Source organism: Paroedura picta, chromosome 9, assembly GCF_049243985.1.
Source record: "Paroedura picta isolate Pp20150507F chromosome 9, Ppicta_v3.0, whole genome shotgun sequence".
NCBI classification, from domain to species: Eukaryota; Metazoa; Chordata; class Lepidosauria; order Squamata; family Gekkonidae; genus Paroedura; species Paroedura picta.
Genome location: NC_135377.1, coordinates 63,277,171 through 63,301,888, shown reverse-complemented (window position 1 = coordinate 63,301,888; position 24,718 = coordinate 63,277,171). Strand labels below are relative to the sequence as shown.

The 24,718-nt window shown below is 42.5% G+C and overlaps 1 protein-coding gene across 1 annotated transcript in view; it reads left to right on the top strand.

Moving 5' to 3' along the window:
- Positions 1-24,701, top strand: part of KDM1B (lysine demethylase 1B) — a 33,346-nt gene extending 8,645 nt beyond the window's left edge. Inside the window, exons 6-22 of the mRNA XM_077353047.1 lie at positions 1,355-1,466; positions 2,420-2,536; positions 3,509-3,547; positions 4,017-4,221; positions 7,027-7,205; positions 9,237-9,413; positions 10,467-10,541; positions 11,620-11,757; positions 12,955-13,126; positions 14,173-14,300; positions 15,891-16,022; positions 17,281-17,355; positions 18,648-18,764; positions 19,696-19,821; positions 20,850-20,972; positions 21,485-21,637; positions 23,001-24,701. Coding sequence (XP_077209162.1) covers positions 1,355-1,466; positions 2,420-2,536; positions 3,509-3,547; positions 4,017-4,221; positions 7,027-7,205; positions 9,237-9,413; positions 10,467-10,541; positions 11,620-11,757; positions 12,955-13,126; positions 14,173-14,300; positions 15,891-16,022; positions 17,281-17,355; positions 18,648-18,764; positions 19,696-19,821; positions 20,850-20,972; positions 21,485-21,637; positions 23,001-23,084 — 2,152 coding nt within the window. The 3' untranslated portion in view covers positions 23,085-24,701. The remainder of the gene's footprint in view (positions 1-1,354; positions 1,467-2,419; positions 2,537-3,508; positions 3,548-4,016; positions 4,222-7,026; positions 7,206-9,236; positions 9,414-10,466; positions 10,542-11,619; positions 11,758-12,954; positions 13,127-14,172; positions 14,301-15,890; positions 16,023-17,280; positions 17,356-18,647; positions 18,765-19,695; positions 19,822-20,849; positions 20,973-21,484; positions 21,638-23,000) is intronic.
- Positions 24,702-24,718: the final 17 nt, after the last annotated feature.

Sequence of the window (24,718 nt, the reverse complement as noted above, 5' to 3'; positions counted from 1 at the left end):
ACCCAATTGACACTGGTGTTTGATTCTAAAAGAGTCCACAGGTTTTTTTTAAGTGAATAGTCTGTTTCACAAATATACAAAACTTCCTTTTTTGAAGCAACAATAGTAAAACATAATGATTAACAGTAGTATTTATTTATGAAGAAGTGTTGGTTCTTATATGCCGCTTTTCTCTACCCAAAGGAGTCTCGAAGCAGCTTACAATCACCTTCCCTTTCCTCTCCCCACAACAGATACCCTGTGAGGTGGGTGAGGCTGAGAGAGCCCTGATATTACTGCTCGGTCAGAACAGCTTTCTCAATGCTGTGGCGAGCCCAAGGTCACCCAGCTGGCTGCATGTGGAGGAGGAGTGGGGAATCAAACCTGGCTCACCAGATTAGAAGTCCACACTCCTAACCATTACACCAAGCTGGCTGTTTGTGTTTATTTTCCACCCTCTCTTTGGGGACTTGGCAGATCACCATAAAGATAAAATTACATATATAAGAATCTCAATATGAAATAGAAATTTAAATAATTAAATTAGGTTTCAGAACATTAAAAGCAATTGCCCAAACTCTGTTGTTTTGGGAAAGAGGGGGAGGGTCGTACAAATAACCCTCTGGTCGACGTTTAATTTAGTGGATTCTGACAGGGAGCCCAGCAGATTTGGATGTCATTCCTAGCCTCAGCCATAGGCTTCATGGAACAGCACTGTCCTGCGAGCCCCCCAGAACTGCTTAAGATCCCACAGAGCCCTGATCTCCCTTGGTTGAACGTTCCACCAGCCTCGGGCCAGTTTAATCTCTTTGGAGCCAGGGATCCTGAGCCTATTTTGCTCACTAGATCTTAAAGCTCTTTGTATATTCTTTATTAAGTAGCTACTGGGTGTTTGTAAGTAGAAGAGATCCAGACAGCCTTCTTACTGCTAGGATGACTCTGATAGGCCTTTATACAATTTTGAACTATTGAACAAGATGCTGTTCATGAGAAAACCTGGAACAGCAATCAGGATCTAGGCATTTTCTTGACACACAAGCTGTTTACTAAAAGCCAGGTTGCTGTAGATTGTAAACCCTCATGGAGATAAGTGTCTTGATAATCAGGGAATTATGCAAGTGCATCTCTGCATTAATCCTGGTTTACATTACTGTTACTTGAGGAATTCTGAGTTGGCTCCCCGGAACAAAGTAAACAACCAGCAAACCAGAAGACTAGTATTTCTAACTTTTATATTTATTTGGAAAAATCAACCCTATTGCCTTTCATGCCTGTGTTCTTTTTCTTTGCATTCCATGTCTGGAACAAATCGTAAGTTTAAAAAATCGATGGAACTGTTCCCTTTATTTACCAATGATTCTGTCATTTCTCCTAGTCATAAGGATGGCTATGAAAAGTACACGGCCTGGAAACGGATTTGGACCAGTAATGGGAAAAGTGAACCAAGTCCTAAAGCGTTCATGGCCGATCAACAGCTTCCTTACTGGGTAAGGGCTTTATTCGTAAAGATGTGAAATAATGCGTGTACCTTTTGGAGGGACTTTTTTCTGTACATAACCATTTCTGAAGGAAGTAGACCTTAATTTCTTAAGAGGAATATGCAAGAGGCGATCAAGAATGGTTTGGAGCGCATTGAATGTTCAAGGGTAATTTTCTTTGGATTGGCATTCCCTTTCTAACCATGAATTGTAAGACCATTGAACTCAGTGACCTTAGCCGGCTATAACTCTGTTTAGGATTGCACCATAACTTCTTTGTAAGTCTGTATTATCCCTTAGTGATTTCAGTTACCAGATCTCTTTTTGACTTAACTGGCGGACAAAAGCTGCTAGTATGCCTTTTTGCTCATGGAGATAGATCAAGAGGGGTTGGTCTGTAGCTGTAGAAAAGAGCAAGAGTCCCCCAGCACCTTAAAGACTTACACAATTCATGGCAGGGGAAGAGCTTTCAGAAGTCATTAAGGTGCTACTGGGCTCTTGCTATTTTCTGTGCTCATGGGTTATTTAATATTGAAAGCTCCCTCTCTCTCTCTGACTCAATATAATCAGTAGCAGAGTCCAGTAGCACCTTTAAGACCAACCAAGATTTATTCAGGGCGTGAGCTTTAGAGTGCAAGCACCCTTTGTCAGACTATGATCTTCTTACATGACAGGGAATATCCCTGACACGGAATGCCGAATATATATATATATTCCCTGTCATGTAAGAAGATCATAGTCTGACGAAGGGTGCTTGCACTCAAAAGCTCACGCCTTGAATAAATCTTGGTTGGTCTTAAAGGTGCTACTGGACTCTGATTTTATTGTGCTACTTCAGACCAACACGGCTACTCATTTGAATCTGACTGAATATATTATTGTTGGTGTAACCTTGATTCTTGATACTTTTTTTCTTTAAAAGCAACAAGCACAGATTATCACTTTTAAAATTCTATTTCCAGGTGCAGTGCACAAAACCAGAGTGTGGAAAGTGGCGTCAATTGACAAAGGAAATCCAACTTACCTCGCAAATAGCCAGGACCTATCGTTGTGGCATGAAGCTGAACAATTCCATCAAGGTATCGCTTGTTTTCACACCTATGAGACATGCTAGTGACTTTGCTGTTGCTCTCCAGCCTTAGATGTCAGTGGCAATTCGTACGTTGGAAATATTGGTACAATCTCATATCTCAGAAGCTAAGCAGGGGCTAGCCCTAGTCAGTAGTAGTAGTTTTTATTGTTGTTATTATTATTATTATTTATTATTCGATTTATTCCCCGCCACTTCCGATTCGGCTTGTGGCGGGTTACAAAGTCTTATAAAAGCCCCATTAAAAGTCAAAAAAATTCCAAGATGGTGGGAAACCCGCCCCCCCCATCCCTTACTACAGGAGGTATAAGGAAGGAGGTTGATGATGTATTACTCATACCCCGGGTGGGGGGGGGGCATTGATCTACCTGGCTGACCTCAACCTCAGCCACAACCCCGGCAGAAGAGCACTGTTTTGCAGTCTCTGCGGAATGCCGAAAGCTCCCTCAGGGACACAACCAAGAAGGTGCGGGGTCACCCCGGAGGCAGACAATGGCAAATCACCTTTGTTTGTTTCGTGCCTTGAAAACACTCTTGGGTTACCCTAAGTCAGTTGCTCCTTGACATCACATTACAATTACACACACATTTACACACCCACATTTTGACAACACATGTACTCTCTCTCTCTCTCACACACACACTCTTATACTCACATAGTCTTTTACACACATATATATACTCTATAACACAGGGGTAGTCAAACTGCGGCCCTCCAGATGTCCATGGACTACAATTCCCAGGAGCCCCCTGCCAGCGAATGCTGGCAGGGGGCTCCTGGGAATTGTAGTCCATGGACATCTGGAGGGCCGCAGTTTGACTACCCCTGCTATAACACATTGTCTGGCCCAACCCTTTTGTTTTAACGAACAGCCTTTATGTCATTGCTTCAGATGTTTCTCATTTAATGGCTTGTGACTTTGTACTGATCTGTTCTTTGACACAGTTTCCTATATTGCAGGTGGAAGGCTCTGATCAGTGCTCCATGCCTGAGGATCTGGTTAAGTATTCAGGGTTCAGTCTGTGTTTGTGTGGGGATGGAATGAAGTGTTGAAAATGACACGGGCTGAAGGTTCCCTTTATCTAAATATACTCTAGTGCAGGAGTAGTCAATCTGTGGTCCTCCAGATGTTCATGGACTAGAATTCCCATGAGCCCCTGCCAACAAATGCTGGCAGGGGCTCATGGGAATTCTAGTCCATGGACATCTGGAGGACCACAGGTTGACTACCCCTGCTCTAGTGGATGAGTGGTCAGCATAATTGTTCATGTCTTTGTCCTGTCCTTGAAAAAAACAAGGGGGAAGGCCAAATCCTGAATGTAATTGGCTCATAATCACAGTGCTAAGACGGGAATGTCTGGTATGAACCAGTTTCTTCAGCCAGAGCTTTTATGAACCAAGGTTAATAGACAGAGAAGGAACCTTTCTCACTTCCTCATATTCTCTGTCTGCTTCTGTTTTTTCCTAGAGAGTTGCTGAGGTGTCAGATTCCTGGTGGTACTCCATGCTTATCCTACCGCCTTTACTGAAGGACAGTGTGGCGGCGCCTTTGTTGTCTGCCTACTACCCGGACTGCGTGGGCATGAGCCCCTCTTGCACCAGCACCCACCGGTCGCTTGGAGAATCCAACGCTGTAAAAATGGAGCACTTAAAGACCCCGCCTACCATAGCCGGTAAAGGTTTCTCCCATTTGTGTGTTTCTGTCTCCCCAGGAACAGGCATGAGTTAAAGCAGGGGTCGTCAAACTGCGGCCCTCCAGATGGACTACAATTCCCATGATCCCCTGCCAGTGAATTGTAGTCCTTGGACATCTGGAGGGCTGCAGTTTGACTACCCCTGAGTTAAAGACTGCATGGACAGCAATTCCCTTGGTAGGTGTTTCTCGCAGGGCAGCTGCCTGATTTAAAAGGCGTTTTTCTTTTGGGAAGCCATTAACCATTTGTTGCTGTTGCTGCTGTCAAGTCATGGCTGATTTATGGTGACCTGGTAGGGGTTTCAAGGCAAGGGACATCCAGAGGTGGTTTGCCTTTGCCTGCTGCTGTGTAGTGACCCTGGTATTCCTTGGAAGTCTCCCATCCGAATACTGACCAGGGCTGACCCTGCTTAGCTTCTGGAATCTGACAAGATTAGGGCTGCCTGGGCAATCCATTAACAACACAGCATGTTGACTGTATTCTGTTCCTGCATATGAATATCTAGGGCAGGCTTTCAACCAGGATTTGTGAAACCCTGGGGCTTCTTGATAGCCCTGGAAGGGTTAACCAAATCAGTGGGAGTTAATTAATCCTTATCCATTGTTGTTCCTCTATATATTTCTGAAACAGCCTAGGGGGTGGGATGTGTCCGGCTGTCCAAGTTGGAATAGGGCCAATCAGGTGCAGCCAGCTTTGTCCAGATTGGCCCTGCCCCTGCAGCTCCCACCCTCTGTCCCTGGGCTCTAGCCTCTTTGCTCTCAGACGCCTCAGTGCCTGGAGCCAGCAGCAGGTGAGTGGGCCCTGGGCAAAGGGTCGTGGTCGAGGGCTTGATAACAAGGGTCTCCTGGCCTGCTAGGCTGGGCCTGCTCACGAGGGCCTCCTGGCCTGCTGACTACCTGCTAAGGAGCTCTGTCTCGGCCCTGCTAACAAGCCCCCACCCGCCTCACTTGATTTGGCTGCGAGCTGCAGCATAAAGCCACCTTAAACTGCCTGGCCAGGGGCTGGGGGGGGACCCTTTCAGGGCCCATTCTTAGGAACAAGCTTTGAAGCTAGTGTTTTATATATTTTTTTCAAATTTGTTAAACATTTATTACATGATATGACCAGAGTCAGAGTACCTTTATTGGCATAAAGGTGATATGACCATATATGGTCGTGTAGATCTCCCTCCTTCTCTCCCAAAATTGCCAGTGATGGGCCTGGAGGATGTGGGAGGAGGAGGGGCCCTGGGTGGGCGTGGACACAGGTGTACTTCCCAACCATATTCTGAATGACCACACCACTTCTGGGGTTACTTGAAGCCTGAAGAATGTTTCAGGGGTTTCTCAACGGTAAAGAAGTTGCCGAGAAGTTGCAAAATGCTGAATGATTCAGTCTGAGTGATATTTTCCTCTGCAGCTTTGTTTCCTCTAACTTGGGCTTCTCTCAGTCTTACTAGGGTGTTACACAGTAGTTACAAAGCAGCCTTGGCCGTCTTGATTCTTATGCTAGGAAATTACATTGCATTATAGAACTCGAAGTGTCATCATCTCATCACTTATTTTTGCCAACTTAGCAAATTGTGTGTCAAGTTTCATAAGGATGGTATCCAGGAAGAGCTGTGGGCAGGCTAATGGTTTGAGTCAGACATGGATTCTACTCTGATCGGGATAGCCCAGGCAAGCCTGATCCTGTCAGAGCTCGGAAACTAAGTAGGGCCGACCTTGGCTAATATTTGGATAGGAGACCTCCAAGGATTTGGGTATTAGTTCCTCCAAGGAACACTAGAGGTCATGACTCAGAAGACAGGCAATGGCAAATCTCCTCTGAACATCCCTTGCCTGGCTGTTGAGCAATCTTCGGATCCCCTGGCTACACAACACGAGCCATACGATAAATAATAATAACAGGCACACTTCCATTGCGGTTTGCCTCCATTTTGTTCGCTCCCTTCCCGTATGCTTGTTCCAATCCCAGCTCTGTGTTTTGATGGTACAGTCACCGAGAGCAAGCAGGGCTTTAGCGAAGCCAAATGATGGGACAACAGAGCGAGAAGCAATGAAAGCACAAAGGAGGCTTTGACCCCCGTTTGTCACACCTTTAATGGAAAACAGTCAGGTCTTATGGTGCAGGTTCCAGGTTAAACTAATTCTTGGCCATCTGGAATCATTGCCAAACGATTGATTTTTCTTAATGGGACTTTGATTCTTTGAATAAGCTTCATTCAAAATAATAGGTTAAATTTTTTCAAAAAGATACTATAGTTTTATCAGATTTTGTACCTCCGGGGATTCATTAATTTGTTTAGCCATGTTTTGACACAGATCTGAAAACATGATAAGCCTCACCTCCCTTTCTAGATCTGCTGTCCAAGGCTTTACTTTCACTTTAACATCTCCCTGTATCAAAGGATCATGGGATGAGTTAGGGAGAGCACTTGAATCTATAGATTGAATTTCCAACAGCAGTGGAAGATGATCGCTCCCCGTTAATCACCCACAGAGGATGACACTAGTTGTAATGCATTATTGTTAGTAATATATAATCAATAATATTGGCCTCTCTTCGATTATGTAAAATCTCCCTCTTTGTAGCTGCTATGGAATTAAAACCAGCTTTTGTTTCAATCACAAGAGAGCAACTTTGGGAACAATTCGGGGGAAAAAACCTCTATAGACAATTGGGGGGGAAAACCTCAATAAACAAATAGGCTAATAAAGCAATTATATTCTAATTCGTTGGCCCAAATTCAAATGGGAATTTTTTAGCAAAACTAATTCTGCATTTTGCTCTATTACCTTTCAGGAATGAATAAATACTTCTGGCCTTTCTATCAGCCCAATGAATGTGGTAAAGCACTGTGCGTAAGGCCAGATGTAATGGAGCTGGATGAACTCTATGAGTTTCCCGAATATTCAAGAGACCCCACCATGTACCTGGCTCTGAGAAACCTCATTTTAGCCCTGTGGTACACAAACTGTAAAGTAAGAAAGACTAAAAGTTTGGAATTCTTCTATCAAATAAGTAATTTAAGTATATTTTCAACATACCATGCCTTGTTGTTTATCTTGCCTATCTCAAATATATGTTGCTACACTGATACCGAGTACGTGGATTAGCTTTTCAGTGGAAAGGACAACATGATGAAAGAAAACTTTCTGGTCAAGACAGAGAGCAGGACAGACTGATCTAAATCAAGACAATTTAAATCTGGAATTTGATTAAGTTAGCATGAAGTAGAAACTCTAATTTTAAATCAAACAAATTCTATTTACAGTCACTCAGACTAAAATTTAAACTTGCTTTTAGAATGTCAGGAAGATAAAGGAAAATATTTGGGAATAATTAAAAAAATATATTAAGCTAAATTAACAAATATGAAACCTAATTGTGGTTAAAACTCAACATTAAAACAGCATTTCAAAACATTAACTCATTACAGAATTTAGTTTAGAATAGATCAAGGGAGATACTATCTGTCCTATATATAAACAATGCAATTTAATAGCAGCAGCACAAAATTTAGCAGTGACGAGGGTTTGTCTGCTTTCATCATTTAGAATTTTCTTAACCTCTTCCTTTGAAGAAAGGAAAGGATGTCTGTCTAGTATTGGCTGATTTTAAAGCATTGAAAAATACTTTAAAAATTCAATTCTCATTCTGATACCTTCTAAATAAAAGCACATACAACCTTTCCACTATAACCATAAAACAGTTTTAAAGAAGTGAACTGAGTTTTTAAACATCTCAGAGAGTTACTCATTTCTTAAACATTTAATGTTTTTCCTTTTTTAGAAGATACATTGCTTATTTAATGTTATTTGTTTACTTCATTTATACCACACCTTTTCCCTCAGTGGGGGCACAAAGTGGCTTACATTGCTCTCCTTTACTCCATTTTATTCTCACAGAGAGCCAGCTTGGTGTAGTGGTTGGGAGTACTGACTTCTGATTTGGCATTTGATTCCCCGCTCCTCCACAAGCAGCCAGCTGGGTGACCTTGGGCTCGCCACAGCCCTAAGAAAGCAGTTCTGACCAAGCAGTAATATCAGGGCTCTCTCAGCCTCACCTGCCTCACAGGGTGTCTGTTGTGGGGAGATGGCCACTTTGAGACTCCTTCTGGTAGAGAAAAGCAGCATATAAGAACCAACTCTACAACAACTGCCCTGTGCGATAGCTTAGGATGGGTGTGAATGACTGACTTAGGGTCACCTAGCAAGGTTGTATAACAGAAAGGGGGTTAGTATCTGGGTCTCCCAGATCCTGGTAGACTAACTACTCATTATTGATATAATTATTGCTATGATAATTGAGGTGATTATTATTGAGTAATGCAATGCTTATGACCTCAGACTCCCTTTTATGGTTGGGAGCCGCTACAAGTATTAAGAGAAGGTGCCATTTAAGGAAAAAACATTTTTCCCCAACAGGAGGTGAGGTCATGCAGCTAGACTAGGAGAGAGGAGACTTTTTGATTTGCTTGTATGTGAGGTAGTGTCCAGAAGAGCTTTCCAGTGCCTTTTGGTGTAACATGCAGATGTAAACAAAGAGGGCCAGGTTGACAGGGAGACAGCAGTGTTGGGAAGCAGTGTCCTCAGCATACAACTCTGACTCCTGGAAAAGAAAGAGAAGAGAAAAACATTCAAGAATCATGAGGTAAGAACATTCAAGGAATGAGGAGGGGTAGTTCAGGAAGTGACAGCAGAATTTACTAAAGTGTATTCAGCAGGCCTGTGAGTTATGTGAGGGGATTCCTGTCAGAGAGTTTTGAAAGCCAGGTCCTTTCAGCCTTCAGACAAACGTAAACATATTCTACTCAACATATTTGGGGGGTTCTGGGTGCTTGGGAGTCTGTCCCCTCTGCGGGGGCATCTGCTTTATTTTCTTCTGATATTTTTAGAGAAATGTTGTTTTAGAGAAATGGTTAGCAGCTTAGCTTCATCTGAAGTACCAGCACATTACACGGTTCAAGCTGGACCAAACTCTTGTCTCTTTCTGTTCCCCAAAACATACAGGAACCTCTCACCGCTCAGAAGTGTACTAATTTCATCATTGTTCGAGGTCTGGTGCGGATTCGCTGTGTGCGAGAGACAGAGAGGATACTTCATTTTATGACCAGGAAAGGTCTGATTAATACAGGGATTTTGTCTGTTAATCCTGACCAGCCTCTTCTTCCCAAAGATTATCACAATGTGAGTAATATTCAACAGTCAAGTAAACTAGTAAAAGGTAAAGGTATCCCCTGTGCAAGCACTGAGTCATGTCTGACCCTTGAGGTGATGCCCTCCAGCATTTTTGGCAGACTTAATGTAGGGTGGCTTGCCAGTACCTACCTGGGTACTCATTTTACCAACCTCGGAAGGATGGAAGACTGAGTCCACCTTGAGCCTGCTGCTGGGATCAAACTCCCAGCCTCATGGTCAGCTTCAGACAGCATGTCGGCTGTGTTACCACTTTGAGCCACAAGAGGCTCAAGTAAACTAGATCCAGACAAATTCTGATGTGTTGAGGAAAAATGGAAGTAAAGTGAAAAGCTTTATTTGTGGCTAATGACAGAAATGGGGATTGTTATCTTGAAGTTTATCACCCCTCTACAACTGCCTCAAAGGGGGGGGCAGGCTCTTAAAACTGGAAGCTCATTGGTGGAAAAGTGAGAGGGTGGATCACACTGTAGAATAGCATTCTTTACATTTGCATATCTGTACAAATTAAATATTATTATAGTTATGATTATTCAATAATCCTCTTACAAAGCCAGATGGAGCTTTCTCAGTTCTGCAGGGCGTGCAAAATGGAGCTCTTCTACCAGGTCTTTGGTTGAGGCCGGGACCAGGAACAACTGGGGCCCCTCCTCCGACCAAAGTGATGTCATTCTACAAACCTCTACCCTGTGATGATTGGCTGTATAATGGGGCTATGCCTCCTCTTGTGTTTTTAGAATTTTAGGAGTTGTGACTGTTTTATTGGGGTTTTATGGGGGTTTTTACTTGGCTTTATGTAACCTACCACAAGTCCACGGAGATTGGCAGGATATAAATTGAAATAATAAAGAAATATTATACAGAGATTGCCAGTGCAAAGCATGTCTAGGTGCTACTATCCTCCACAGAAAGTTACTTTAACTTTTGCTCCAATTGTGCCTGTGATGTTGACAGTGGACCACAAGAGCAGAATTTTGTTCAGTGATCCACCTTGTGCATAGACTTCTTCAGTAACCTTACTAATGCCTTTCCTTCTTCCTAAAGAAATCTGTCATTGTGGTTGGGGCTGGTCCAGCGGGATTAGCAGCTGCAAGGCAACTTCACAATTTTGGAATCAAGGTAAGGCTTGTTCAGATAAAAAGAAAAGTGAAATCAAGCACTGCCATATATCTCTCCAGTCTGTTCAGGCTGAGAATCTGACACATGAGTACGGAGTGTCCTATTCCAGCTCCAGGAGATGTGATACGTTAGGGCAGGGGTAGTCAAACTGCGGCCCTCCAGAATTCTATAGACCACGATTCCCATGAGCCCCTGCCAGCACTGGCAGGGGCTCATGGGAACTGTAGTCTATGGATATCTGGAGGGCTGCAGTTTGACTACCCCTGCGCTAGGGCAAGGTTGAGAGCTAACAGTGGCAACTGAAGACCCAATCTTTGGTTTCTCCAGCTTATAAAAGGGTCAGGAAGAAGGTGGCTGGGAGTGCCAGGCAGAACAAACCATCCTGCCTTTGATAGACCAGTTTAAGATTGATAGACCAATACACTTTAAGATTGCTTCATGTGTTCATGTTGGGAGCCAGCTTGGTGTGGCAGTTAAGAGCAGTGGCCTCTAATCTGGAAAAATGGTTTTGGCCCCTATTCCTCCACATGCAGCCAGCTGGGTCATCTTGAGGCTGTCACATATATCTCAGAACTCTCTCAGCTTTGTCTACCTCACAGGATGTCTGTTGAGGGGAAAAGAAGGGAAGGAGATTGTAATCTGCTTTTAGATTCCTTCTGGTAGAGAAAAGCAGCACATAAGAACCAACTCTTCTTCTTCAATAATATCAGGGCTCTCTCAGCCTCCCTTGTAGGCTGCTTTGAGACTCCTTTGGGTAGTAAAAAGCGGGTACAAAAAACAGCTCTTCATGAAACAAAAATGGGGGTTTGTTGCATGGCATGCCATGGCCTGTCAACTGTCCAGGCAGATTCTGTGCATATGGTTGATCTATATTTAACGAAAGGAACTCAGTGGTAATTTATGGGCTCTGAGTCTCTCCCTGTGGGACTCAGTTATCACATTTCCCTCAGAAGTTGGGTAAATTCGTAGCAGGATGATTATTAGCCATCTAGTGACAAGACACTTGAAGGGTACATTGCTGTGGACAGAGCTCCCTTTCACAGCAGCGTTCCTTACCACCCCTGTTTGTGTATTGCAGGTGCTTTTGCTTGAAGCGAAGGAAAGGATCGGAGGGCGTGTGTGGGATGACAAGTCTTTCAAGGGAATCACCATTGGGAAAGGGGCACAGATTGTCAACGGCTGTGTCAACAATCCAGTCGCGCTTATGTGTGAGCAAGTGGGTTTGCATTTCAACCAACGGAAACATTGTGGTTAGAAAGACTATGGCCCATGCATATGTAGTTTGAAGGCATGTTTCTTTCCCACTCTGCCCTCTTCCCCTGAAAAGCCTGTAGGGCCTGGGTCATCTGCTTTGAGGTGCGGACTAGATTGTGGAAACAGGCAGCTTTGGGGAAAGTAGTTCTTCTGATTTCCCCCCCCCCCGTATGTGAAAGAGTGACATCAAGGATCTCTCTTACATGGTGCAGGAAGTTGGTTGTCTATTATTCTGTACATTTGTCTTAAAATGTTCTGTTTTGACTATTTTTATTTGCTTAAGTTTGTATACTGCCCCTCCACACAAGCAGGCTCGGGGTGGTTCACAGCATAAAAACATCAGTAAACTGTCCATAAATTCATAAACAACACATAATTTCACCCTGCCCACTCCCCTTTCAATTTCTATCCACCATCTGGTTGTTCATTTATTGGTGGGTTCCCTTGGAGGGGAGAGGGAAGAGAGTGCAATATGGAAGTTAAAGGGGATGGGAAAGGGGGAAAAGGAATAGTGTTTCTTATCATGCTCTGATTTTCTGTGATTAGTTCTCTGCCACATGACATTACCTTCATGGAAATTTGTGATACCCTGCTGTACAGAATAGACTTCTTAGACAATTAGTACTCATAACTTTTATGATAACAAATAGTCCTGATTCCTTAAATCAGGCTTTCTCAACCAAGGTTTTGTGAAATCCTGGGGTCTCTTGACAGCCCAGAAAGGGTTCCTCGAATGAGTGGGAGTTAAATATATATATTTAATTTGCAAAATATTTATTAGGTAATATGACCATATATGCTCATGTCTACTGCCCAACTCCTCACAAAATGGCCAGTGATAGGCCTGGAGGGGGTGGGAAAGGAGGGGCCACAACTGGGCATGTACACAGCTATGCTTTCCAATTATATTCTACACAATTGCGCCACTTCTGAGCTTTCCCAAAGCCCAAAAGAATGTTTCAGGGGTTTCTCAATGATAACAAAGTTGAGAGAAACTGCCTTAAATGCAAAGACCCAATGCTGACGTTCATCTTGTATCTAAATTTTGGTCCACCCTTTTATGTGAGATTCCAGAGAGTTGTGGGTGGTGTTGTTAATCCATATTCCTTAAAGGATGCTCTGATTCTCCCTCTCCCTTTTAAAATCCTTTTTTTTAAAGCTGGGGATTAAGATGCATAAACTTGGAGAGAAGTGTGACTTGATTCAGGAAGGTGGGAGAATAACCGACCCTGCTATAGATAAGCGCATGGATTTCCATTTCAATGCCATCCTGGATGTTGTAGCTGACTGGAGGAAGGATAAAAACCAGCATCAAGATGTTCCTCTTGGAGGTAAGGAGAAATAACTTGAGATTCCCAGAAGGCTGTAAAGAAGGTACTGAAGCTGAGGAAGTAGTATCAGAAATATGTACTAACTTGCTTTTCAATTCATTGCTTTTTTTTTTTTATGACCTTCAGTGCCCATATAATACTTGGCTGGAAGCAGGAGAAACTGCTTCCAGACACCAGGGACATGCTGGAGTGGCATTGTCTTAGCTACTATAAATTACTACTGGATAGTAAATAAGTTATTAATGCACTGTGAGAGCCACAAGTGCCTCCTGAGCTTGGAGTGAATATAGTGGCTTCATATTAGGGTCTGGAATACCCTAGTTTGAATCCCTGTTCTGCTGTTGAAGCTTACCCTGGAGACACTGGGCCAGTCACTCACTCACAGTCTAATCTACATCTCAGGCTTGTTGCGATTATAAAATGGAGGAGAGGAGAATAATATATGCAGCTTTGGGTTCCCATTGGGAAGCAAGGGGGAGAATAAATGAAGTAATAATAATATGATGATGGAAGTAAATCAATATAGCCAAATCTATATAAAATACATGTTAGTTGGTTTGTGGGAAGGAGAAGGAAGAGGGAAAGGATGGGGATATGGAGGCTGTTATGGAATGAGGAAAAAGGAAATAAATTGGGGGGGGGAGCAATACAGGAGAAGGTGAGCTGTGCCCTGCACATTCTTGTGGGTTCCGCATCACAGATTTGGGCCCAGTGACCAACATTATACCTCTCAACCAGAGCTTTCCTGGATAGAAGCTACCTGGGGAGTGAAGGAGGCAAAGTTGAACTCTAAACATCAGGTAAAGGTAGGTTGACTGGTGGGTGGGAAGGAGGGGAAGAATCAGGAAAGGGGGATATGCTGTGAGATTTTGGGTTAGAGAAAGAGGAAATAGGGAGGGAAAAGAAATGAGAGATCCTGGAAAAGTTCTTATAGGCCCAGCTCTTGTAACATGAAGAATCTGCTTGTCAAAGGGTGCTCCGTTTTGATAAAATGCGCTAATGCAGAACACTTATCAGTAACTGAGGAATATTTTCTTACCTTGCAGATAAAATCCAAGAGATCTATAAAGTTTTCATTCAGGAATCTGGTATCCAGTTCAGTGAACTGGAGGAAAAAGTCCTGCAGTTTCATCTCAGTAACCTTGAATATGCCTGCGGTAGCAACCTCCACAAGGTGAGCATGGGAATTTTTTGCATACCACAGTGTTTTGCCAGTCAACCATATAAAAAAAATCCGAATCATGTATACCCATATTAAATATGCACCTGCTTTGAGCATTGGTGATCCTTTGAAAATTTACTCTGGCCACGAGCTGTGGAAAATCACAGCAAGACTTTGTAAGACCAGTTGAACTTAGTTCAACTAAATGATGGCCTCCAGCCAATTCTATGGTAATGTCACACCTTTATTTTATTTAGATAGATGTTACACCCTTCTTTCTTCCTATTGGCGACCCAAAGTGGTTTATGATGTTTTCCACTTCTTGGTTTTACCTTTTCAGCAGCAACCCCATGAAATGGTCCCTGGGGGAAGGGAGGGAGGGAGGCTGGCTGGCTGGCTGACTGATGGTTTTTATTACCTGAAAGAGTTTCAAGGCAGTTTACAATAATTTTCCCTTCCTCTCCCCACTCTGTGATGTAGGTGGGGCTAAAAGAACTTCTGACAGGACTGCTGTGTAAGAACAACTGTAGCAGGACTGTGATTAGCCCAGGGTCACCCAACTGCTGCATGTAGAGGAGTAGGGAATCAAACCCAGCTTTCCAGATTAGAAGCCACTGCTCTTAACCACTACACCAAGCTGGCTTGCTAACTACTACACTGTGCAGCTCAGGGCAGGTAACATTAGGGTTTAAAACATCCAGTTTCAATAAATCACTAATATACAGTATAAAGCTGCCTTCTTATCATAATCAAACTCTTGCTGGGGGTGGGGGCCTAGTCAGTGTTTGGATGGATTTTTTTTTTGGAGGATGGTTTTCAGGGAACTTCGTGGCTTCAGTTGTAGGCCTGGTAGAACAGGTGTGTATATTTATTTATATTTATTTATATTTATATTTATATACTGCCACTCTCAAATGTCTCGCAGCGGTTTACAAAAATTCATAAGAACAATAAAATCCCGTTAAAAAACCCATTAAAATGTAATTAAAACACAATGATGGAAAATAAATATATAACCCACCCCCCTCCCCCCCATTCAGCAAAGGTCTATTACTCTCTATCTGTGAGTGAGGGACTTAGTTGGTTTCAACTAGAGATCCACAGCTGACAGTGCCGGGAGACACCCTGGCCTCAACCATATGCCTGGCAGAAGAGCTCCAGCTTGCAGGCCCTGTGGAAAGCTGACAAATCCCGCAGGGCCCGTAGCTCTTCCAGGAACTCATTCCACCAGGTTGGGGCCAGGGCTGAAAAAGCCTTGGACCTGGTTGAGGCCAGGTGTATGTCCCAGGGGCCCAGGACCACCAGTAAATTCATACCCACAGAGCGAAGAGCCCTGCAGGGGGGGCCAAAATCAGCTGGGAGAAATTTGAGTGTTCCAGTCTACAAAGTTCAGAGCCTTGAAAGATGTGCCGTTCTGGCTCAAGAAACATTCTCTTCACCTGCATTGCTTCAAGAAGAAGGGGAAAACCTGTCCTGCACATGTAGGAGCTGAGAGACGAGACAAAATATGGCAATCTAGTTTAGTTTCTAGAAGGGCTCTTTCCCCATGATCGGGCACTGCTATATGACTCCATTATGGAAACAGTTATGCTCTCTCTACAGGTTTCTGCACGCTCCTGGGATCACAATGAATTTTTTGCTCAGTTTGCTGGGGATCACACTCTTTTAAGCTCAGGGTACTCTGCCATAATGGAGAAAATGGCTGAAGGCTTGGACATTCGGTTAAAGGCCCCCGTAAGTACAAAAGAAGTGGAAGAGTGGCCATCTTTGATTTTCTTTGTTTGGCTTCCTTCGTTTGAGACAATAACGCAGGTGGAAATTAGGTGCTTGAACTTTCCCAGGTTATTTCAAGGAATGGCTAGCTGATAGGTTTTACTTTGGGATACTCATCAAAAGTGATGCCCAGAGAGATAGATTGCAAGATTTGCAATCTAAGTCAGCATTGTGGTCCAAGCAGTTTAAATATGACCATCATAGGTCCTCTTACCTAATGAAGATTCCTAACTATAATCTTAGAGCAGCTTTCACATCACTTTGTTTTGAAATGATGCCCACCGAGGTCTTGGCTGGCCCTTATAGCCGTATGCCAAAAATCAGCATTTTTGTACTTGTGGTACACAAGTGCTGGAGGATTTACCCCATTACAGATTTGACTGTTCACTTTACGCTCCACCCAGGGCCAAATTCCTCAATGAGATCTTAAGTGGCTCCAACCTTTGCTGTGTTGCTGAAAAGATAATCTATCTCCTATCTGACTGTGTTGACATGACAGTGTTACATATAAAACCTCATAATTTGCTTTGGCTGCAAAGAAAATAAAGTCCAACACTGTTGCCATTAAGACAGGCTTTTAACACTCTTGTGTCTCTGTATTTTTGCATGCTGTTTCATAGTTCTGTGGTTTTGAATGTTTCTCTACAGTTTTATTCTATTTTATTGTTCATAAACTTGTCTCTATGGCCATACAATAAATAAATTTTTAAAAAGTATGCATGGTCAAATGTTCAGGGGCCATGAATCACAAGTGCAATGGGATCCTTCTACTCCACATCCCACCCTTCCTATGAAAAACTATAACAAATTTAATCTTGCCTTCGTCCTTCTCTGGCCATTCTCAAAGGGAGCTGATTCTTGAACAGAACAGAAATCCTAGTAATGCTGAGCGAGGGTACCAACATGGGAAGGCTTGGGATCCCATTCTTTGCTTGTAGGCCTACTGGGAGGAGTGTGTGAAATAGGATGCTGAGCTAGATGGATCTGCTGCAGCACAGTTGCTCTTTTGTTAGTTATTTGACTTACCCTTGGTAGGCAGGTTCATTTTACTGCTCTTAGCATCATTCCTTTTAGTGAGCATCCTTCCATTTATATATTAAAGAAAGCTGAAATGGAAGAAAGAAAAGCATAAATTAAAACCATCCCAAACCTTGCATGGTTGTGTCAGCATTAAACACTTATTTTACAGTTGTGGTTTCCCACTCCTCTTTTTAAACAGGTCCGTAGTATTGACTATTCTGGAGAAGATGTCCAAGTGACTGCAACAGATGGGACTCAGTGGACAGCCCAAAAGGTCACATTTCTCACCCTTCCCCAAGTCCTGACATTGATTTCTGAGGAACAGAGTTAAAATTGATTACATTCTTTAGAAAAACTGAAAGAGCCAAGGACTATCCTTGGACTCATTCATTCTGAATAACTCTCACCTTGGTCAGATTAGCCTTTTAGAGGGCAAGGTGACTTAACTCTGTGGGTTCGTGATTAATGTCTGGTTATATGAATCTTTTCCTATTATTATTTATTAAATGCATAGACCTCCCTTCTCTGATCAGGCTTGGGGCAATTCACAACATTTTAAAGTTCAGTTTTACATACAAAGTATAAATGCAATAAAAACAAGATAAACAATTAGGTTGCGACCTAATTGTGGAACCACCCATCTTAGCTGAGCAGCTGACATGAAGAGTGCATTCCTGTTAGTACACCTATTAGTACACAGTTGCTTTCAATACCACTAGGGGGCAGTGCTTTGCAATAGCTCTGGTGGGTTCCAGAAAGAGGTGTGGCAAAACTATTGGACAGTCAAAGTCAGTCTGCCCCCTGACATTTTGCAGGGTTTCCTCTTGTTTTCCGAGAAATTCAGTATCTATATGAACTGCAGGGAGTGATCATTCAGAGAGCTGGAGTAAAGTTTCACCAAGCAGGACAGGACTGGCCAAACGTCCCTATTCTTTGTTTATACACAAGGAATTGTCATATACTGAGTCTTGGTCTACCTAGCTCAATATTGTTTGCCTGGAAACAGATCTAAGGAATGTCAGTCAGGAAACAGTCTCTCTCAATTCCTAGTGCCCAAGATCTTTTCAGTGGAGATGCCAGAGACTGAATATGGGACCTCTTACTTGGTCTGTCCATCCATGCTAAGGTGCCAGTCCAGGTTTGAACTCAGGAGAGGTGGTGAGGAGGTAGAGGATTGAAGTCTGAAACAAAATAACACATGCAGCAAGAAATCAAAGAAAGCAACAGGAGTTCTAGGGCTAAGGTGCTTAAATACGGTTGCACCAGCAACTGTTGGAGCTTAGTTGTGAGGGTCTTGCATGTCTGTTGTGCTGCATTCAGTTTCTTCCCCTGGTTGGTATTGGCTGGAAAACAGGCTAAACTAGGACATGAAGGAAATGTAGACTTCCTTATAAATGCAGTCCTGAAGTCACTCAGTAGTCACCTTCTAATTTTTTAATATCTTGGAACAGCTATTCATATGCCCAAGACTTCAAAGACTAGAGTGATCTGATGCCATAAATTTTAAGAGTAGCTTCTTGAGCTCCTTCAACTGCGTTTTAATTAAGTTTGTCCCTTTCTCCCCAGGTTTTAGTTGCTATACCTCTGGCTATACTCCAGAAAGGGGCCATTCAATTTAACCCAGCTTTGCCAGAGAGAAAAATGAAAGCCATCAATAGTTTAGGATCGGGGGTCATTGAGAAGGTAAGACTTTTTATTTGGATCCAGCAATATGATATGCTTCTGGGACGTTCTGTTCTACAGCATTCCAAAGAACTGAATGGCCTACAAGGTCGTTTCTGGTTCTAGGACTGGATGTGTGTCGGCAGGGGGTTGCTGTGTAGGATTGCCGGGTAACTAGCAGGAGGATTGTGAGTGGGAACATGGTGGAAGTGGTTTGTATATGATGACATTATTTTCCAGGAAAAACTTGAGATGTTAGTAACTCTAGTAATTGCCAGAAACTCTGTGGTACAACTAACTTCTAAGATCAAAGAAATAATAGTGTTGCTTCATTAGCTGCCTCATATTGAAGTCTTGTGTTGAACAATGAAATAGCCTTCCAGGTTACTTTTGGTAGGGGAATGCAGTACTGATATATTGCATAAAGATTCCAGCCCCCGTTTCCCTTTCCTTTGTCATTATGAATCTTGGTTTCCCATGTCCCAACCTATCTCTGTCCACATCCTGCTTTTACACTCTGCAGTAAAGCAGTTGCAACATAACAGAGCTGGTCTGTTGCACTAAAGATGTCTCTGTGTGTGCGTGCCAGTGTTCATCTGCAAGTGTGTACGTCACAGAATCAATGCAATGCAAATTGGTTTCCCAATAATCCTTTCCCCCTAGAATTTTTTTTAAAAGAAAGCTCTTAGCTTCCTGCAGGCCAGAACTAAGCTCAGGTTGCTGTGTTTATACACTGAGAACACCTGCAAGTACAAACTGTTGACTCTGGAACAGGGGTAGTCAAACTGTGGCCCTCCAGATGTCTATGGGCTAGAATTCCCATTAGTGAGTGTACGAATGAGTGTACAACTGTGATCAACAATGGTTCAAAAAAATGTACTATTCAAATATGGGGAATTACAAAGAGGTTTACAAGTCTGTGACGGTTCTCACTTCTGCTCTTTGTGTCTAGATTGCAATGCAGTTTCCTTACCGATTCTGGGACAGCAAAATCCAAGGAGCTGATTTCTTTGGCCACATTCCTCCTTGTTCCAACAAACGTGGTCTGTTCAGTGTTTTCTATGACATGGACCCGCAGGTACTGTGGGTACTGGGTGTCTAAATAGCCTGCCTTCCCTCTTGTTCAGATCAGATATAAAATACTGGGAAAAGGATGTGCTTAAAGTATGTTCTTCTTCCTGTCCTTGTCTCAGTATGAATTGGTGCTTAAATAATTCTTTGTAGGATTCTCAAAAGTTCTGCTGACTTCTCATGGAATTGATGTTAAGAATGTCTGATGGTTTTGATTTTGGCCTTTTAAAATTAGTTACTTAGTATTTAACATGGTATAGTCGTTAGTGTCAGTTTAGAATCTGGGACATGTGGGTTCAGATTCCCATCTGCCATGGAAGCTCCTGGGGTGAGTCTGGGCTTGTCTCTCTCCTGCTTTACCTATCCCACAGAGTATTATTTATTTATTGTATGGCATGAGTAGGGTAGCCAATAGAATCAAGGATTGGCTGGCAGCCAGGCAAGGGAAGTTTGGAGGTGGTCTGCCATTTCCTGGCTTTGTCATGACCCCTAGTGGCCCTTGGAGGAACTACCACCCAAATCTTTGGAGGCTTCCCATCCAAATACCAGCCAGGGTCAGCCCTGCTTAATTTCCACTTCCTGGGCTATCCAGGTCAGGTTGCATAGTAAGATAAAATAGAGGGAAGCAGAATAATGGTAACTTCTTTGATTCCCAAAACTGCTTTGGGAGGAAAGCCAGGGGTATATAAATAAAATAAATGATAAGATGGACACTGTCAAAATCTTCCCATTATATGCTCAGGATAGGAGCATTTCATAGACTGTTTATGCACTGGAGGTTTCATACCAGGCTGTAGGCTGGAGTTTTAGTCATGGCATGTTGGCCCACCTCTTCCTGCACCCACATGGAAGAGTATTTGGCCTGGTGCACCTCATCCACCCCCAATTTGTGCTCCTGCATGGGAGCTGGGGCAGTGAAGTTCCCAGTGTGTAAATGGTCAGTGTAGATAGGTTATTGAGGAGGGGAGCTTTTGATGACAGAACTATCGCATGGTATCATCATTGCCCTTATCCTAGTATCTGTTTTGCTTTCAGCGTAAATGCTGTGTTCTGATGTCTGTCCTTACGGGTGATGCCGTGTCAAGTATTAAGAACATGGAAGATAAGCAGGTTCTTCAGCAGTGCATGATTGTCCTCCGGGAACTGTTTAAGGAGCAGGTAAGTCTGTTTTCCTAAGCAGCAAGTAACAGACACTCTACAAAGAACACAGTAGGGAAACTCATGGCTGTGTTTTGATTTAAAACACTCGTGGATGTATTTTCAATGTAATACATTGGAGTGTTCTTTGTGATCCAATACGAGTATTTCAGCAGCCATGTTATTCTATGCACTCTTGGAGTTAATAGGCATTAAAATATGTCCCAGAGTTACCGTCAGGGGATCCCCTAAAATTAATGAGATTAGGACTCTCACTTCTAATGGAAGAGCTCCTGACTGCAAGCTGGACAGGGGAGAAGATGGGGTTAACTCTAACTGAATTGCCATTTTCTAATGCGCTGTTTTTTTAAGGATTGTGTTGTTTTTATTCTTTTATTGTAAACTGCTGCGAGTCCTTGAGAGCGGTGGTATAGAAGTTAAAATATAAATAAATAAACAAACATACCGTACTTTGCATTTTATCTACTCTCGATTTATTAGACTGTGTTATCCTTTTGTTGTTTCTGATGTAGGAAGTGCCAGACCCCGTCAAGTATTTTGTTACACGATGGAACAAAGAGCCTTGGATCCAAATGGCATATAGTTTCGTAAAGACAGGTGGCAGCGGCGAAGCTTATGATATCCTAGCAGAAGACATACAAGGAACAGTCTTCTTTGCTGGAGAGGTAAATTCCTTGATTGTGTATCTGCTTGCCTATTAAAAGACTTTGTTTCTACTGAAACAACCTACAAGCTGAAACGAATGATAAACCGTTATCTGTGGAGGTATTATGGAAAGCCGATAAAACCAGAAGTAGCCGATGTGCTTAAAATAATTTTCCGATCCTGTAAAAAAGAGCCGCCTTACACTGAGTTGGGCCAACAGACCATCTAGTGTGAGTGGCAACAGATCTTTCGGATTTTTGGTAGAAAAACACTGCCTGGATTGTGTAGGTAGATGTAGCAGGGGTTCAAATTCATTTCAGCTTGGTTTTGCAACTAAAATTGCAGTTGTGTTGATAGCAGTTGTTAGACACAGATGGGGAGTGGTACTTTTCAGTTTGAGTCTCTTGGAACTTAAAAACTTCCATATTTCTGAAAAATCCCAGGTCCCAATAGCAGTATGGTATTCAGATCTTGGATTTTTCTTTGAAATCCCATTTTTTTCAGATCCAATAGATGTGAGCAGAAATGTATTGATTTAAAAAAAAAGCCAGCTCTGCAGGAGAAGCTGGCCCCAAGATCTGCATGTAGCAGGGAGGCCCAAGCTCCCTACACACAGACCAGGTTAGGAGGGCTTTCCCTGCTGCAGTTACCTCTGTCATCAGTTGCAGTAGGCCTTCTCTATGATGGCATCTTTTCTGCGGGACTCCCTACCAATTTGTTCATAGGAGGGTAAAGGATGTCCTATTGGTACTGCATTGGCTTTAATGTGTTTTTCCTCCCATGTTGTCTTTTGTTGGTCTTTGTCTGATTTTAGTGAGTTTTTACTCTAAAGTAGGTGTTATATTTTGTAATTTGGAGTTATGATTGATCTACTGCAGGAGACTATACTTTGTCTAGAAGTAGGGTAGGAAAATAAATATTCAAAATAACTTCTGCCAATGATAGGAATCCTGTTTAGCTTGGAAATCATCCAGTCAACTGGCACAGCTCTCCACCTCGAGACAAACTGGGGTGGATCTTACCCCTTCTACCACTCCACTGAGTGAATCCTACCTAAGAAGCCACCCTCCAGTTGAAGAGCCACTTAAATCGGAGAAAGGCTACTTGGGAGATAGTTGGATCCACCCCCAGAGAACCCCATTTAAAAACAATCTAGGCAGCTCATCATACCAAATCAAAGTGCTGTGTGAATTATAATCTCTCTGTCGTGACTGCCTAATAATGCTAAACTTAAATATTAAATTATTTTTGGACTTGGTCAACTTCATGGACCCAAGTGAAAAACTTCAGGTGTACACCCATGCAAGCATTATGTATTTCTGATACTGATGATGCATTTGTCTTTTCATATAATAATTTCTCATATTTCTTTCTTTTCAATAGGCCACCAATAGGCACTTTCCACAGACTGTTACGGGAGCATATTTGAGCGGTGTCCGAGAAGCAAGCAAGATAGCAGCATTTTGAACGCTAAACTGTTTACAGATGTTTTTTAAAAGAACTTCTTTCATTTAAATTTTCTGGGGTACCCATCATTCCATCCCCAAGTCATACTGACAAGAGATCACCTTCATCATCTTTGTTGTGTGTTACTTTTTCCCACCTGAAGAAGCAGTTATGTCTGCGTTTCTCAGTGGGGATTGCAAATTGATTTATGAGCAGTGTCCGTAGACATTTGAGTGTCCAGAGCTCTATATTTTCCTTTATGGTCCCTCTGAGGGTAAGTACCACGGAATGTAGAATAGTCGATTAGTGTTTTCAAAATTGCAGTGAGCAAATAGCAAACCATGAGTTTGCAGAAAAGGCTGCCTCCAATCATGCTTTGACCAATGTAGATAATTCCTTTTAAATCAAACTACTGGAGCTGTTCAGAAACATAAGCATGGAGTTTGCTGGTAATTGGAAGAGATGCACAGAACAGTCCCTTAGAAACCTTATTCTTGTAGGAAATGTCAGACACCTTTTGTATGTATAGGGTGGGGCATGAGTTTTGCTGATCATGGAAACAGACCAGCCAAGGCAGTGAAATCTTTTGAGTTGTGTGTAGGTAGTTATTTATATGTCTAGTTATTACTCCATTGGTGAGGGTTGGGCATTTAAGACTTTTGTGAGCTGTGCTTTTTTACAAAGAGGTGGAATACGATGCTGTCCTCCAGCCGTATTGCGCATTTAAATCCCACTAATTTCCAAGACAAAATCAAGCAGATATTTCCTTCCCCCCCCCCCCCACTAAAATCAGGAAGGCTGGCATGTAAGCACATAGAGCCTGGCAGCATACCTTGTTTATGGGATAGCGCAAGGACTGTGTGTGGGGGACCCTCTCTTAAACAATCTTTATAGTTGAACTACTGTCATTTTACTAGTGTAACAAAATATTTAGTAAGGAATGGAAAAATATGTGTTGTGCTAATTTCCCTGCTGTTTTAAACATTTAAATAGGCAAAATGGTGATAATGTGAACATTTGGCTAGCACAGGCCAACTGGTCCATCTCTGAAATTAGTCTTCTTAGTAGGTAGCAGTCCTGTTGTTAGCTGGAGCACTAAATTGTTTTATCAGGATTAAAAAACAGACCGATTTGCACTCAGGGACAGTCTGAAGTGAACACTACAAGCTTCTTCGAAACAAAGCTCTTATAAGGATTTTGTGGTAATTGGCATTGTTTGTAAGGGGGTTTTGTGGCAATTGGTACGAAGACAAAATGAAAAGTTCATTCTGTAAATATGAAACCATTTGCTCTATAAATACATGTAAATACTAGCCTTGTAGAAGTGCTTAAGCAACACTCATCCATTAAAAAAACCTGTTGAGATAACGGAGACTACTTTTTAAAGCAGTTATTTAAATATCATTCAGGAAAAGTCAGAGGGTTCACTTAACAATTGATCCCAAAGAATTTTACAAAACAAACGTGTGTAGTTTATTTTCTTAGCATGTTCATTTTTCTATTGTGTACAGACATTATATGCATTGTAAATAATTTAGGGTAACATTTTAAAAGAGCAGTCTTCTGGCTGTGGTGCATGATGTGTGCAGTGTGCAGCTCATGACCTAATGGTGACCTAATAAAACTGGAAAGTGCTCATTTGGTTGTGATTATAT